The sequence below is a fragment of the Hemicordylus capensis genome, chromosome 5 (genome assembly GCF_027244095.1).
Source record: "Hemicordylus capensis ecotype Gifberg chromosome 5, rHemCap1.1.pri, whole genome shotgun sequence".
NCBI lineage: Eukaryota > Metazoa > Chordata > Lepidosauria > Squamata > Cordylidae > Hemicordylus > Hemicordylus capensis.
Genome location: NC_069661.1, coordinates 100823915 through 100840194, shown reverse-complemented (window position 1 = coordinate 100840194; position 16280 = coordinate 100823915). Strand labels below are relative to the sequence as shown.

The 16280-nt window shown below is 42.8% G+C and overlaps 1 protein-coding gene across 2 annotated transcripts; it reads right to left on the bottom strand.

Annotated features, from left to right (window-relative positions):
* Positions 1-27: 27 nt before the first annotated feature.
* On the bottom strand, positions 28-13181 carry GNPDA2 (glucosamine-6-phosphate deaminase 2). 2 transcript variants are annotated; one of them, XM_053253641.1, is made up of 7 exons: positions 13012-13181; positions 12667-12807; positions 8603-8704; positions 8226-8408; positions 6572-6756; positions 4537-4711; positions 28-2698 (listed from the first exon to the last, which is right to left on the bottom strand). In XM_053253641.1, exons 2-7 carry the CDS (start codon positions 12788-12790, stop codon positions 2637-2639), a joined length of 831 nt encoding a protein of 276 aa, XP_053109616.1. In that variant the 5' UTR covers positions 12791-12807; positions 13012-13181; the 3' UTR covers positions 28-2636. The 2 variants fall into 2 exon arrangements, with proteins under 2 accessions (XP_053109616.1, XP_053109617.1); XM_053253642.1 differs by lacking the exon at positions 13012-13181 and adding an exon at positions 11505-11565 and having other exon boundaries at positions 12667-12775.
* Positions 13182-16280: the final 3099 nt, after the last annotated feature.

Here is a 16280-nt window from a genome sequence, read left to right as displayed (position 1 = left end):
GTACTACAGAATATATTTTACTATGTCTCCACTTGAATATGCTTTTATTTATTTAGATATTGAAGGCCAGCATAATAAATAACATGGGAAAAGGGTGCTTTTTACAAATATTCTCATTTATCTTAGTATGGACTATATGTCCCCCATATCTGCCTTATAGTATACTTATGATCCGTTGAGTCATGTATGCAAAGCACAGGTGGCCCTCCCTATCATGGTTGGGCCTTAGAGATCCAGTTTCTTTATCCACTGGTAGAAAAATAGGCAAAATTCACCTATCTGCAGTTTGAGTGGCCAGAAATGTCATCCAGTGTCATTTCTGGCTGCCATTTTACAACACAGAGCCATTTTGTGGCTCTGGGGAAAAAAAGGCAAACATCCAACTTATTTTGGGGGCATTGCTGGAGACCTGAAGAATAAGGTACAGTGCTTTTCTCCTCTTATTTCTGCCTCACCCCGTTTTTGGTTAGGAACCTAACTCCTAGATCCCCATAGGGGTAAGGTTTCATTATTCACGGTTTCTGTATTCATGCCCTTAGGCAAGAATGGAACACCTATGAATAACGAGGGTCACCTGTATATACTTGAGGTTATACAAGTGGAAGAATACTCTTGAATGTGGAGCCAAACCAACTGTGACTATCCATGTTATGCTTTTAGAAACAGTAATGGCATCCCTCCAAACAGTGTGGCATAAGGAAAATAGCACTTCTAGGGAAAGGGGTGATTTTCATTAAGACGACTGCACAAAGCAAAAGAGTTAAGCCTCCCTCCTGCCATACCATGGTCCCAATCCAGATCCTCCTTTCTCTACTTTTTAAAAGTAACAAAATATGAGATGTTTAATTACTTTCCCTCTCTAAAAGGTGACAGCTCTTGTGGAATGGAAGACACTTTCCATGTGCAAAAGGACACCTTTAGATTTAACTTTTTTTTTTAAGAGCAGTTACCCTGAAAGCCTCCTTTCCCCTTCGCACAGATTAAACCAGTACATGTAGACAGTGTCTCATGAAATCAGTTTTCTTTAACTGATTCAGTTAACTGATTAATTTCTTTAATTCAGATTGTTACTACATAGAGTGAGTTAAAGTAGTCAGCCTTTGGTTATTATACTATATATATATGAAGTGACAGCAGTGGGATGGTAGTAGCTTAAACTGATTTAACATTACTAGCTTCTGTTTAGCAAGACTTTAAAACACACATTGCTTGTAATCACAGTCATATGCAGAGCCATTTACAAGCACACACTATCAACAGGTGACTGACATGCAAGAATCCGATCACATCTAAAAAATGCTTTACAGTGCAGTTGGCTCACAGATGCAGCTGCAAGTGTTCAGTATTAAATAAAGCTGCCTTTTACTGAATCAAACCACTGGCTGATCTGATCCCGTATTCTCTACACTGACTAGAAGCAACTCTCTGTTTCAGAAAGAGGTATAGTCCAGCCCTACCTTTAATTTGGAATACCAAATATTAAACCTCATCTTTTACAGTTAACACATGTGTCGGCCCACTGAGCTGTAGCTGTTTCTGCAGTAGTCATACATGCATGTTAATCTTTAAACAAAGACTTAAGTGTATTAGACATTTATGAGACCAGAGTGGTTTGAAAATGAAAATATTTGAGCAATTTGTGTATTGAGGTTTGATGGGCTGTTTCTCCACTATTAGCAAATATACTTCTTGTCTGCAAAGAAGAGTACATCCTTTCAGCCTCCTCTCTGGGATAAAATACTCTTTAAAGAAACAGAGCTTTTCTTTAAAGCCAGTTCACCCTGGGTAAAGTGAATTGCAAACAGGGTATGTGAACAAACAGGATGTATGTAAATTGTAAGTGGTGGATTACTACAATGGAGATTTAATGGTTGCATTGGCATTCAGACTATGAAGTATACACTCATCCTTCCCCCACCCTCACATGGAAGGTAAGCCAAAACCAACCCAATACAACTCCAATGATTAAATTAACAAAATTTAAGTTGAGAGAGCTCTAACAGAAAGTTATATATACACATACAACCATTAGAATTAATCTTGAAGATGCCACAGGATTCTTTGTTGTTCTTGCTGCAGACAGACTTTGCTACTCCTTTGGGATACTGGTGTCATTTACTGAAATGATCACCTGCACTGCAAATACTATTTTCAAGCTCACTAGCGCTGATACTGTGTCCCGTGGCTAACCAGATGTATGACTTTAAGGCAACCAACTTCTGAAGTTTAGGGGTATGTGTAAACATTTTGTAGTAAAGTGCCTGATGATTAGTTCATAGAATAGCATTACAAAGGCCAAGAAAAAAATTATATTTAAGTTGTAGAATGCTTTTCTCTCTCTATAGACAGTTTGTAAAAGACTGAGCTTTCAAGTCAGAACTTCTGTTCCAGTAGTTTCCAGTAGCACATAGCTAGTGTGTAACAGGCAAAACAAATCTGGATAGGAAAGCAGAGAACATAGCTTCAACAGTGCTATAAGGAATGTAAAGGTATATATTTGGACCTTGATAAAAAAAAAAGTACTTAAGATTCTCCATTTTAGCAGGTCTTCAGCATAATGCATAGCAGTAAATTCTTCTGCTACCTAGAACACTGCCAGGATCAACCAGACCGGGAGTCCAGCTTTGATTTCTCCTTCAGTTTTGCTCTTTCATACTGTGTAGTGGGTCCACAAGTTTGTTGTGCACGTGCATTAAACCTTGAGAAAACAAGCAGCAAAATAAGTAATATTCTATGCAAGACCACATGTGCCTACTCCAGATTATGTGCAGAAACACGCATTCTGGGCTTTATATCTGTCTCACCAATACTGGATTCAGCTAGAATTCCTATTTCACTAAACGTGTATAAAATGAGGCTGTTCTTACTTGAGACCACAAAACACAGATTTACTGAAATAAAATTATTCAGCCATGCTGCAAAGAAAGAGGGTGAAAGCACAAATTATCCATTTTTTAGCCAGTTTTTTCTGAAATTAGCCAGTTTTTTCTGAAGAATCCAATAGGGATTCTGTGCTTTCAGTGGTATGATAGGCAGGAATTCAGCAGCTGAACCATGGAGATGCCATGACTAGATAGTTTAGTGTTAAGACCCTGTGTTAAGCCCAGTCAGAAAAAGAGTTCGCATCGTCTAAGAAAATGTTTGGAGATGCGAAACTCAAACAACACCAACTCTTCAGTACTAAAGACACAGCTTTGTACTTCGGAGTTCAAAACATCAACAACAACTGCACTCTTTCAAAGGCATAAACAATATCGAGACAAAAATGGATGTAAATTATCCCACAAATTTGCATTATCTACATTTTTACATGATTCAGAACTTTGATGTTACTAATTCTTATGTCCAATATCTAAAATCAGATATATCATGGAACAAATTGCCTACTATGCAGCAATTTTAAAAAACCCAACACATTTCTGAAATGACTTAAAGGAAGAGGGAAAAGATAGTGGCATAGACCTGGTCAACACATGTAGGAAAACGAGGTGGTAAACTGCTGAAATGCTAGGTTGTATCATAACTGCAGGAGGTGACTATTTCTGAATTCTGTCTCATGTGAACTACAAGTAGGACAGACTGTGCTAGAAACGTTCTAGCACAGTCCCAACTCCCTGTTGTGCTAATTATTTAAACCATACCTGATCGTCTTTGGATTAGTAGAGCAATTCACAGTACTATATTTGCAGGGCATTTATGTAAACATAGCATTCAAAGCTGCCGTTCCCTGACCTACAGCCTGAAGTGGTACATCTCACCACTTTATTCTGCTACATGTGCAGACCAGCAATAAGAGACTAAACCAGGAGATGCAAGAGGACAGACTTTATCAAGACATCTATATTGTTTGTATGTAGACCATTTGGTTTAAGTTTAGCATCTACTCAGTTTTAGTTTTAACTCAGCATTGCACAATTTGTAGGTTCAAGCTGTTGTGAATGTCCAGTTTTCCCAGCTGAACCAAAAAAGGTTGATGGTAACTTTCATAGCATGTTCATATATTCATCTACTGCCTTGATGACTGTTAGCTTGCATTTGTCAACAAGCTGTGACAGATACCCACAGGAAGGGGGACGACGACACCCTTTCATATTCCCTACCTCACACAAACAATATTTTTCAAGTTTGTCCACACACATATCTACTAATCTTCAAGGGTAGAGCTATAAGGACTGTAGCTGCATGGGTGAATTAATTCTTAATCTATCTAGGGATGTTTGAAACACAGGAAGTTGCCTTATACCAAGTCAGATTACTGGTCCATCTTCAGTATTGTCTACACTGACTGGCACTGGCTCTCCAGGGTTAGAGACAGGAATCTCTCCCAGCCCTGCCTGGAGATGCCAGGGAGGGAACCTGGGACCTTGCAGATGCTCTTCATCTGAGCTGTGGCCCCACCCTGTAAGGGGGAATATCTTACAGTGTGAAAATGTAGTCTCCCAACAAAATGCAAACCCAGGCAGACCATACTTAGCAAAAGGGACAATTCATGCTCACCACCACAAGGCCAGCTCTTCTCCCCATGATGCTGCTCACCTTTAAAATACTTGACCGTTTTAACTCTCAGTTCTAAGGTAGCATCTTCATCACATACAAAGATAGTATGAGGATGTTGCTGGAAAGCAGATACTGTCCACATATGATTGACCCCTTCTTCAATTGCCTTGTACAAGGCAAATGCTTTGTGTGCTCCTGTGATTAGAATCATCACCTGAAAGACAGTGAATGTGTAACAGTCCAATTTGCTACAGAATCTGCAGTCAATTGGTACAGCAGTTGTTAAGCACAGAGATATATTTTTAATCAAGCCACCAGGACTATCTTCTTTATCTATATATATATTTCTCCTGGGTGTGCCAAGGAAAAATGCGTCCCGGCAGCCCAGCTGATTGGCTGGGCTGCGGGGGCGCCTGATTGATCCTGGCGCACCCAGGAGAATTGCCTGGCTGGGCGGCTGCGGAGGCAAGGTGGCGGGCCCGGCCGCAGCGGCGGGCCAGCTAGAGGCACAGATGCTCTGTGCCCGGGCCCACTAGTTTATATATATTTCTCTAAGGCATACCTGTGGCTAATCCCATGTGTGGCAGCTCTCACGAGTGTTCAGAGAGCTGCCGGACAGCCACAGGATGGGTGTGTGTGTGTGTGTGTGTGTTGTGGGGAGAAGAAAATGGTGGTGAATGGTGCTGGCCGGCTGAAGAAAATGGCGGCAGGCAGGGAAACAGATGGCTGGCGGGCAGGGAAGGACGAAGATGGTGGGCAGGGGGCAGGCAGAGAAGAAGACAGGAGGGGGGGAAATGGGCAGGCAAAAAAAGTGGCAGTGGAAGCGACCTAGGGGTGCAGATGCTCTGTGCTGGATCAGCTAGTTTATTTTATGCCAATACAAAAACACTCCCCAAATTTCCTCAGTGTAGGCAATCCAGAAAATACTAAGATTTGATAGAATTATGATAAACAAAATCTATCCAGTACTTAGAAATTATTCCCATAAATGGTGGCTACTGCAATTCTTTTTGGACAATTATTTTGCCCATTGAAGGACATATCCTGACAACAACTGGTGCCCCTCTGGAGGCCCCAGCAAAAATACTCATTAATTCATTTTCTTTGCAAACAATTATACATCCCACTCTAATCTTTTCACCATATTGGTTCTTCATTATACTCATGAGCACGAGCTACCAACACCACCTCAATCCCTTTATCAGCCTCCAGAACAGAAAGGGGTTAGGCTATCTAGTTCACAAGCTTTGGTTGCAATTTGCTCGGGTGGAGAGGAAAAAGGCAGCAGCAAGTCTGCTATCTTGGTATACTATTCTTATCTCCAACATTGCATGCCATTTAAAAAGCTTTATTTAGGCTTCTTTACCAACATGACATTGTTCACTATATGAAGTTAATCTCCTTATAGGAGAAAACATCCATGGTGTCATAAGAAGTGTATGTTTTATTGAGATTTATACACATAAAAGCCTCAAGATGGTGCAATATACAGGGGTCAATTTTATTATTATTTATTCGATTTCTATACCACCCTTCCAAAAATGGCTCAGGGTGGTTTACACAGAGAAATAATAAATAAATGAAGATGGATCCCTGTCCCCAAAGGGTTCACAATCTAAAAAGAAACACAAGATAGACACCAGCAACAGTCACTGGAGGTACTGTGCTGTGGATGGATAGGGCCAGTTACTCTCCCTCCTGCTAAATAAAGAGAACCACCAAGTTAAAAGGTGCCTCTTTGCCAAGTTAGCAGGGGTTAACTTTCTTGTTCAATCACATATTGGTAGGACAGCAATGTTAGAGTAGCTGGGGAAAGCATTATAAGGCTATCACTAAATGATCCCATGTTTATCACTCTGATCTCCTTGGAGGAACACACTATGTATCTAATAAAATAAATTATAATAGCCCAAATGAGTTAACTATCTGAACTGTATATGAGTAGTGAACGTTTGAAGCAGATCGATTAGTTTTGAAATACCTGATGTCTAAAATGGGCCGAATAATAATTTACAATGCACCTTCTGTCTCAAATGACAAAGATATCCAGATAGATAAGGACAAATGCTCTTACGTCTCTAGCATCCATTACTGTCCCCACACCAACTGTTAATGCCATTGTTGGAACTTTAGACAAGTCTCCATTGAAGTATTTTGCATTTGCCAGAATGGTGTCCATGGCTAGTGTCTTCAGTCTTGTTCTTGATACCAGACTTGAGCCTGGTTCATTGAAAGCTATGTGACCATCTGGACCAATACCTTGAAAGAGAACACACCATAAAGCTATCTCATATGGGAACCCCAATCACCTTATACATACTTTCAAACAAAAGATAATCTGTGACAGATTTTAAACTATTACTGAAGTACTATAAGCCGATTTTAATTTTTTTAAAAATATTGTATGCTGCTTTTTGAAAGTGGCTAATAATACTTGAAAAGCAAAAACAAAAGGGTAAGCTAAATGCTAATATTAAAAAGTAGTGTGCTTTAAAAGAAGCCTTGCACTCCAAATACTGGTGAACTTATTTCTGTTTTGGTTTATGCCATCCTTCGTAGGGAAGCAAGGGTCACCACTCTGAAAGCAAAAGTATAGTTTTGCATAATTAAATTTTGGTTAAGCCTGGTCTTCTTTCCGGCTGGTCTTGCCTCTTTAGTGTTATCAGACAGTTTCGTTTCCAAATGGAAATCAGCTCTGAAATTAAAATTGCATCACTTGGGCATGTCTCAAGAAGATCTTATTGGGCAAAGATTAGAGCAGGCGCTTTGCTTTGTGAAGCAACGGCTCCGAGATATAGATTTGCAGGAGGAGTCTGCATGGCTACCCAAGGGAATATACTTAGGTTCTCAAAATTTTAAATATAAACTGGCTGAATATTTAGACCAGATCTTGGTATCAAAATTTAGGAGATTTCTGACCCTTGTGCGATTGAACGTTCTCCCTTCGGCAGTACTTGATGGTAAATTCAAACGACTTCCTTATGATCACCGCTGTTGTCCCTGCGGCTCAGGGGATTATAGAGACTATCACCCATGTTATTCTTTATTGCCAGTTTTATAAGGACACTCGCACCAAATTTATTGCTCCTATTTTAGCCCTTTATCCTGGTCACACAGACCAATTTTATTTGGAAATTATGCTGGCCAATTTTAAATCTGTAATTTCAGATAATATGGCAAAGTTCTGTTTTGTGGCATCGAAGCTCTGTAAAGACTGTATAAGTAATTTGAACAGGTTGTGATTTTGTAAACTTTTGAAATGCTTGAATTTTCTTATTAATGCTATTAATTGTTATTGTTTGTTAATCTGGTCTGTGACCACAATAAACATACTACTACTTTTGGTTTATAAGATGTATCTGTAAAAATATTTCTGCAAGTTCATGAGTCCAAGTTATAGCAAGAAGTGTGTTTGATATCCTTCCTGCTCCATTTTACAATGAATGGAAAAACAAGGATAGAGGAACACACACACACACACACAAAATGTAAAGGGATGTTAGGAAATCACACACCCCAAGTCTTATTGCTCGATCTCAACTTGTACAAAGAGGAAAAAATGTCTAAAATTAGGACTGTGAAATTCTAAGTGTGCAAGCAAAAAAGCAGCATGTGGAGAAGAGAAGCCAAGAGTATCGGCTATATTCTCTGTACAGTCTGTTTAAATCTTTTCATTTTCTTTATTAGTTACTTGGTCCCGGACATTTTTTGTTGCAAAATTTATTTACCTCCAACAAACAGATCAATTCCCCCAGCTTCTTCTATCTTTTTTTCAAAAGCATCACACTCTGCTTTTAAATCTGGAGCATTCCCATCAAGAATATGAGCGTTGTTTGGATCTATATCAATATGCTTAAAAAAATTGTTCCACATGTAAGAATGGTAGCTCTCTGGGTGACTTCTGGGAAGCCCTGGAATGAAGAGTTATCGCAAGGGTTAATTCTTTTATAATTGCTGCTCAAATACTGGACAGCAAGGAAAAAAGTCTACATGGCATATATGTCACAAACCATCCCCATCCTGTTTTACTTAACTGACATGGACTCCAGTCCATATCAGAAACACACGCATATATGATCTATACTGAGGGGGGGAAATGACTTACCCACATATTCATCCATATTGAAGGTCTTCACATATTTGAAAGAGAGATCTCCTCTTTTGTGATATTCTATCAGTTTTTGGTAGCATCCCAGAGGTGTACTTCCTGTGTTAAGAAAGTTATTTCACAATTAATTGTACTAGGGGGGAAAACGTTCACTGTAGCTGCAAAGTGAAAAACACTGCCACAAATCTAGCTATATTATATTGGCATCTAAGATCTAGGGGGTTTGGACTGGGAAAATCTAATTGTCTTTCCCCAGTCTTCCAATCTTCCCCCAGTCATTAAGGAATAAATGACATTAAGAAGCTGTGTTTTGCATTTGTGTGTCTTTAAAGTGCCCCAATTCTAGTAATTTGCAGAATCTTTGATTTTAACCTAAAGAGTATTTAAGCAAACCCTCACCAAGTTGAGAGTGAGTTTTCCAAAGAATGGCACAACTAGCTTTCCAGACCCAAGGGTACTTTGGGAGTTACCCCTGCTAACTCGGCAAAGAGGGACCTTTTAACGTGGTGATTCTCTTTATTTAGCAGCGGGAAAGTAACTGACCCTATTCACCCCAGCACAGTACCTCCAGTGACTGTTGCTGGTGTCTATCTTGTGTTTCTTTTTAGATTGTGAGCCCTTCGGGGACAGGGATCCATCTTATTTATTTATTTATTATTTCTCCGTGTAAACTGCCCTGAGCCATTTTTGGAAGGGCGGTATAGAAATTGAATGAATGAATGAATGCAGCCCTCCATGCCACAACACTAAAACTGGGAGATGGGTGGATCAAAAGCAGTTTACAATGTTGGCAGAATCTGCCATTCAAAAGAAACTTACAGAGGACACATTCAAGCACTTGAATTGGCAGAACTAGCTCTTCGGATTTCAATCCAAATGAAGTATCTGTGTACTTTAACACCCCTGTTCTCACACACTTTGTAATCATCCCCACTTCCGCTATAACAGATTTCTGAAAACTCATCTCTACCTGTCATATATAGCATTGCCAGCTTTTAAACCAGATTGCTGCTGTGCAGCAATCAGCCAGTGAAACCTGTCATAGTGTTAAGATAAACACTGCAGCAACTTGCTGTAGATTAAGGCACAGCAATAGGCACTAAGCGAAAAGTTGGCAACCCTAGCTGTAAACATGTATAAACTCTGCAATAGAGTAAATTACACACTGAGTCCACATAGGAAGCTGCTATATACGGAGTCAGACCATTGGTCCATCTAGCCCAGTATTGTCTTCACAGACTGGCAGCAGCTTCTCCAAGGTTGCAGGCAGGAATCTCTCTCAGCCCTATCTTGGAGATGCTGTCAGGGAATTTGGAACCTTCTGCTCTTCCCAGAGTTGCTCCATTCCCTGAAAGGAATATCTTCCAGTGCTCACACATCAAGTCTCCCATTCATATGCAACCAGGGCAGACCCTGCTTAGCTCAGGGGAACAAGTCATGCTTGCTACCACAAGACCAGCTCTTCTCTGCAATTGTCTTTCCCCAATCAGGCTTTGTTAGTAAACAGACCATAAACATTTCCTTGTTATCATCAGTTCTCAAAAGCAGCAGAACGAAAGCTAGTGCATTCAATTTTTTTTTAAAGGCATCACCAAAAGACAAAATAGGACCCTGACTTTTAGCAGAAATAGATTTCAAAAAATAGTGACTGCCCTTGACAAATAGGAATAGTTGGAAGGTATAGCCTATCATCTCAAATCAACTAATATTCTAATAACCTGCCCTTATACATGTTACCTGAAAAATAAGTCACAGTGTTTTACTATATACTAGCTGACCCCGAACAGAGCATCTGTTTGCTCTTTGGGGCCAGCTACCTCCCCCCCCCGTGCGCTCTTTGGGGCTGGCTGTTCCCTTCTCCCTCTTGCCCCACTCTCCCTCCCTCCCTTCTGCCCCACACTCTTGCCTCTCTTCCCCTCCCTCGCCCTCCCTTCCGCCCCACTCTCTCTTGCCCTCCCTCGCCCTCCCACCCCTCTCTCTCACCCTCCCCTCCCTCTCACCCTCCTGCCCCAGTCTCTCCTGCCCTCTGTCCCCACCCCCTGATCCTCTCTCCTGCCCTCCCACTGCCCTACTCCCTCTTGCCCTCCCCCCTGCCGCACTCCCTCTTGCCCTCCCCTCCTCCCCCTGCATTTTAAATAGTTCTACTTACTGGGCCGCTCCTCCCAGGCGGCAAACAGGAGAGTCCCGCTGCCCAGTTCCCTCTACCCCAGTCCCTCTCCCTGGGCCCACCGCATGGCCACCTCACCGCATCGGCCCTCGGCTGGGCTCGCCACCGCTTCGACACGGCCGGGCCCACAACCACCACCCGTCGCCAGGCCGGGCCCGCCAGCGGCCCTGGCTCATAGCCGGAGCCAGCCACCTCTTCCCCCCCCCACCTTATGCCCCGGTATCGGGGCGCGCCGCCTGGCCACCTCACCGCATTGGCCCTCGGCTGGGCCCACCACCGCTTCGCGGTGGCCGGGCCCGCAACCACCACCCGTCGCCAGTCCGGGCCCGCCAGCGGCCCTGGCTCGTAGCTGGAGCCAGTCACCTATTCTCCCCCACCTTATGCCCCGCTATTGGGGCGCGCTGCCCGGCCACTGGCCACCTCGGCCCTCGGCTGGGCCCACCACCCGCGGCTCCGGCCAGGCCCGCCACTGCCGCCTCGCCTGGCTTCCCCCTCGCCTCACCCAGCCAAGCCCGCCGCCTCGACTCCTCGGCCTGTCCTCCCCGTCACTGCCAGGCCGGGTCCGCCAGCGGCCATGGCCGCCACTGTTCTCCTGGGTGCGCCAGCCAATCAGGCGCCCCTGCAGCCCAGCTAATCAGCTGGGTTGCCGGGACGCACATTCAAAAGGCACACCCAAGAGAATTAAATATATAGATATACACCAGTGCAATCTTAGTTTGGATCACATGTTACCTGAATTTGCCTGTGTGCGTACTGGCCTCCAGAAGCAGGGAGGAGTACTCTTTCCTCAAGCCTAAAACAGACAATGGTTGCTTTAAATGCACTTCTAGTACTCCTACCCACTTCCAATGCTCTTACAACACATAGACCAAGGAACTAGCTGCACATTCTGGCTTCTTTCCTTTCATCCCCAGTCATGCTCACTTGCTCATTCTGCTAGGCTTTCTTCTGGAGACCATGTAAAAGTTCATTCTGCAGGCACTTTTACATGTGGCGCTTACATGAGAAGAACAGACCTTACTTGAAAGCAAGTCCCATTGAAATTGGTTGAACTTGGTGTCAACCAAGTGTTAAAAGAATTTTACAGGGCTTAACTACAAGTTATATGTAAATAAATGTATTAACCCCCCCAGAGCCACATGCGTTAAAGAAAAGCTGCTTTAGGAGTGTATAGTTTGGAGCGTGGCAAGGTAGGTAGGGGTGTTTGTGTGTGCACAGCAGAGCCACTTTCTATACCAGATGTTTTTCCATAGCAAACTCTCCCCGGTGTTCCTTCTAACAGGGATTTCCAGTTGTTGACTACAACTCCCAGAATCCTCAAGCAAAAGCCATTATAGCTGGGGATTCTGGGAGTTGTAGTCAACAACATTTGGGAATCCCTGTTAGACGGAGCACTGCTCTCCCCCCAACCCCCCTTTTTTGCAGTGCTTGCGATGTGGGAGCAGAAAAATAGCAGGTGAAGGATAAAGTATTCCCTCCTCCCCACCTGAAGTGGCTTTTCTTTAACAAAAGTGAATGCTTTGATTCTATTATACACCTTTGTGACTTTGAGTTTCATAATTTAGTCTGTGACACAAGCCGGGAAATGAGTAAACACAGCGCAGAAACTGGATAGGGGAGAGGAAAGGCATGAAAGTGAGTCTGGGGAAAGGGAGTATTGCCCTGTTGTAACCAGGAAGTTGACCAGAAAAAGCTTCTCCAGTTCTGCTTTTGAAGCAAAGAGTTCATTTTGCTTTTAACAACTAATGTAGCATTAAAAGAATAAAGCAAACTTCTACGCAGAGCAGTAAAGTGGCCTAACAGTCATCAAATGAAGGAAAAGTGACACTACAGGGATATTAAACTGGTACCTGCAAAGAAAAAGGAAATAATAAAAAGCAGAAAAATACAGTACCTGTTGGCAAACCAAGAATAAAATGCTTGTTTTGACTTGGCTTGAACTGGATGATGCGATTGCAGATATACTTTGCAGCCCACTCACTAGCCAAATCATAGTTATCCAGTATTACCAGCCTCATCCTGCGAAAGAGAGCTCCTAAAGCCAGATACGATGAAAGTTTTGGGGAGAGGTGGGTGGGAAGGGAAAGAAACAGAAGATGCAGAATTATTTCAGTAGGGGCACACTCACTCCGCAGGCCCGTAGTTACACTGGGGCCAAAGGGGACCCAACCCCAGTAAACGACCACCCGGCCTTGTTACAGCAGCCCCAGCCAGAGACTGGGCGGAAGCTTCAACTTACTGAGAGGGTCGCGATTGTCCTCGTCACCCCCACCGCGCTGCAGAAGGAGGAAGGCGGCGGGGAGCGAGCGCCTGCTGCACTGCCTGACAGAGAGAAGGTAGGAAGTAGAAAACTAGCTGATAGAGACCATCCTTCTTGCTGTCCCTCCGCTTATCATTGGATGAGAGATTGCAAGCCGAGCCTGATTGACGGTCGTCTCGCCAGGCGTTTCCCTCGTCTGAGCTATCAGTCAGCCTCAGCATGGACACTCCTCAGCCAATGAAAAGAGAATAAGGTGGGATTCAGGGAGAGAGGGGTGGGGTTAGGAATGAATAAAAAGGACCCTTGGAGAGACTCGCACGCCATTTGCGCGGGGATTTGGAGGGAGCTTGGGCGTTTTTTGTAGAGCGGTTTGAGCGGGAGAGCTATAGATAGTTTTTGAAACGGCTATAGGGCTCCTGAGCGGTTCAAGTGTGGTTTTTGTTTTCATTTAACCAGCAGTTCTAGGGCTGGAATAGAACTACAGATTGCCTCATTTAGATACAACTAGTTAATTAAGTTACAGTTTAGGGCCTGGCATTATGAGGGGCACTTGAATAGAATAAAATACAACTTGAAGTTTAGTCACTAAAAGGTATTTCTAAGGCAAACAGGTTTATTGCAAGATAATCTTTTATAAGCTTAGTTTTCCAGTGCATCTTTGCCAAGTAAAAATAAAGCTTTTTTATTTCTATGTTCATCATTCTTGTTAGAATTAAGAGAGAGAAAATACATTGTTAAAAGTTGATGTAATTGTTGGAACCAGAAGGTTTGAAGTAATTATTTGGAGTGGGTTGGGAGTGGAGTCAACGTGTAGTGGAATTGTTACAAGTTCCTTTAGGTACTTTTAATTTAGTTTTTTTTTAACTTGTGTGTGCGCGTGTACATGTTTATACCTCACATGTACCTGTGTATGGCTCAACTCCCTAGTGTGCAGTTCTACATAAGACTGCATGTTGGTGAGCCTAGGGTCCTCCCCAGTAGATTGGCTCTTTCATAAGTGCCAATCCTCTACATAAAGATAACCTTTTTGTGATGCTATGGGACCTTTTAAGTTGGACATCTCTTATGGTCCCAAAATATAATATAGTCTGGCTCTGCATGGATACCTAGGTTCAAACCCCTATTTATTCAGAATGCCCACTATGTGTCTGACAAGCTGTACCCTACTCACCTCTGTGAGACATTGTTAATGAGTGGAGTCTGTTGCCAAAACTAGGGAGGTTAATAATTATGACTTTGGGGACTAGCTTTATAGAGCATGGCGACTTCTGTCTTTCTCCCTTCTAAGCTTGCACTGTCATGACTAAGCTTTTCTTGCTTAGGTTTGTGTCCTGACAACCTCTTGGTAATATAACGGAGGCCTGTGTGTGGAGAAGTATAACTCACAGGCCACTGAATGAACTTTAAAATAAAACACAGTTTATGTACAGTCTACGTACAGTAGCTTAGAGGTTTCTCTCTTTCTGTTCTCTTCATTTGGGCAGGCCTACCATTTTCTGAAGGAAGTCTTCTTCCATTTTATGGCTCTCCTGACTCTACTTGCTAGCCGTGCTGGTGTCCTTCTGAACTTTTAGTACCTTTCCTCCTCCTTGGTATATATTCCAACTATTATTGTGGATTTAAACAAGTTCCATGCTTTCTAGAATGATTTGACCCTCCTGACTTTTCCTCAGTTTCCTTTTTACCAGTCCCCTCATTTTTGAGAAGTTTCCTCTTCTGAAGTCCATCATCTGTGCTGGTCTTCCTTGACAAATTCTCCACTTGCATATATGCTGTATTTGATCACACCATAGTCATTGTTTCCCCAATGGTTCTGTAACTCTGACATCTTGCACCAGATCCTGGGCACCACTCAGAATTAAGTCCAAGTTCACCATCTCTCTGGTTGGTTCCATGACTAACTGTTGTAAGGCACAGTCATTAAGCATGTCTAGAAATTTGGCTTCTCTTTCATTACCTGAATGTGAATTTACCCAATCTATATGTGCGGGGAAATGTCTTGCCTAGTGAGCGGGAGATTACTGGTTTGAATCCCCGCTGGTAAACACCTTACATCGGGCAGCAGCAATATAGGAAGGTACTGAAAGGTATCTTCTCACACTGTAACAGGAGTAGGCAATGAGTAAACCCCTCTTGTATTCTACCAAAGAAAACCACATGGCTCTGTGTTCCCCAGGAGTCGAAACCAAATTAAGGACACAACTTTACTTTATGTGTGGGTATTTGAAGTCACCCACTATTATTGCTTTGTCTCTCTTTGACATCTCTCTTATTTGCTCATCCAACTCTAGATTAGGGTTGTGCATTTTGTTTCTTTTTCTGTTTTGTTTTTGGCCCGAATCCAAAACACCCCCATTTTGTTCTTTGTTCAAAATTGCAAAATCCAAATCCGAAACATTTTGGATTTTGAAAAATGGCCCCGGGGGAAACTAGTGGGTGGGGGTGGTAGTGCCCAATGGGTGGAAACTAATACCTAAATTTCAGAGGAGTTGGGCAAAGTGCTGTTTTTTGGTGAATTTTTGAAGTATAGGATTTTCCCCATAGGGAAGAATGGAGGTTTCAGCAAAAGTATCATGTTGGGGGGAAAGGGGTGGCCCAGAGCAAAGTAGGGTGGGTGGTAGTGCCCAGTGTGGGCAAGGAAGCTGTCAGAATTATTTCAAAGGAATTGGGCAGAGGGCTGATTTTTAAAGATGTAACAGAGTTTGTGCATCTGTAAAGTTCTTCCCCATAGGGAATGATGGACCTCCATAATTCCTGCCCCATAACTGCACTTGGGGGGCGCCAGGGTGGCCCAGAGCGAGTGGTGGTGTAGAGCACATAGGGTGCCAACCACCCCCCGTGGGTTGCTAACCCATGGGGTACTGAGTTCTGTTGTTTCTGAGATGTTTGAGTGTAGATTCAGATTCTCTGGTAGCATATGAGAGTGGGTTCATGGTTTGTCGTTAAATCCATCTGGTACCAGAGAGTCTGTGGGCTGGAAGGGCTGGAAATTCAAACAGATGTCAAAACTCAAAATGGAGGCTGAAGAAGAAAGACTTTTTGTGATTGCAAAATGGAGTTCCAAAACAGCCGAAACAAAAAAACATTTTGTATCCAAAAGAGGGATGTTTTGTTTTGGCTACAAAATTTTCTGTTTTGAGCATTGGGTATTTTGTTTTGGCTACAAAACAGACGAAATAGCCTGTTTTTTGCACAAAACATTTTGTATCCGAAATGAAACACATATCCCTACTCTAGATCACTCTCAG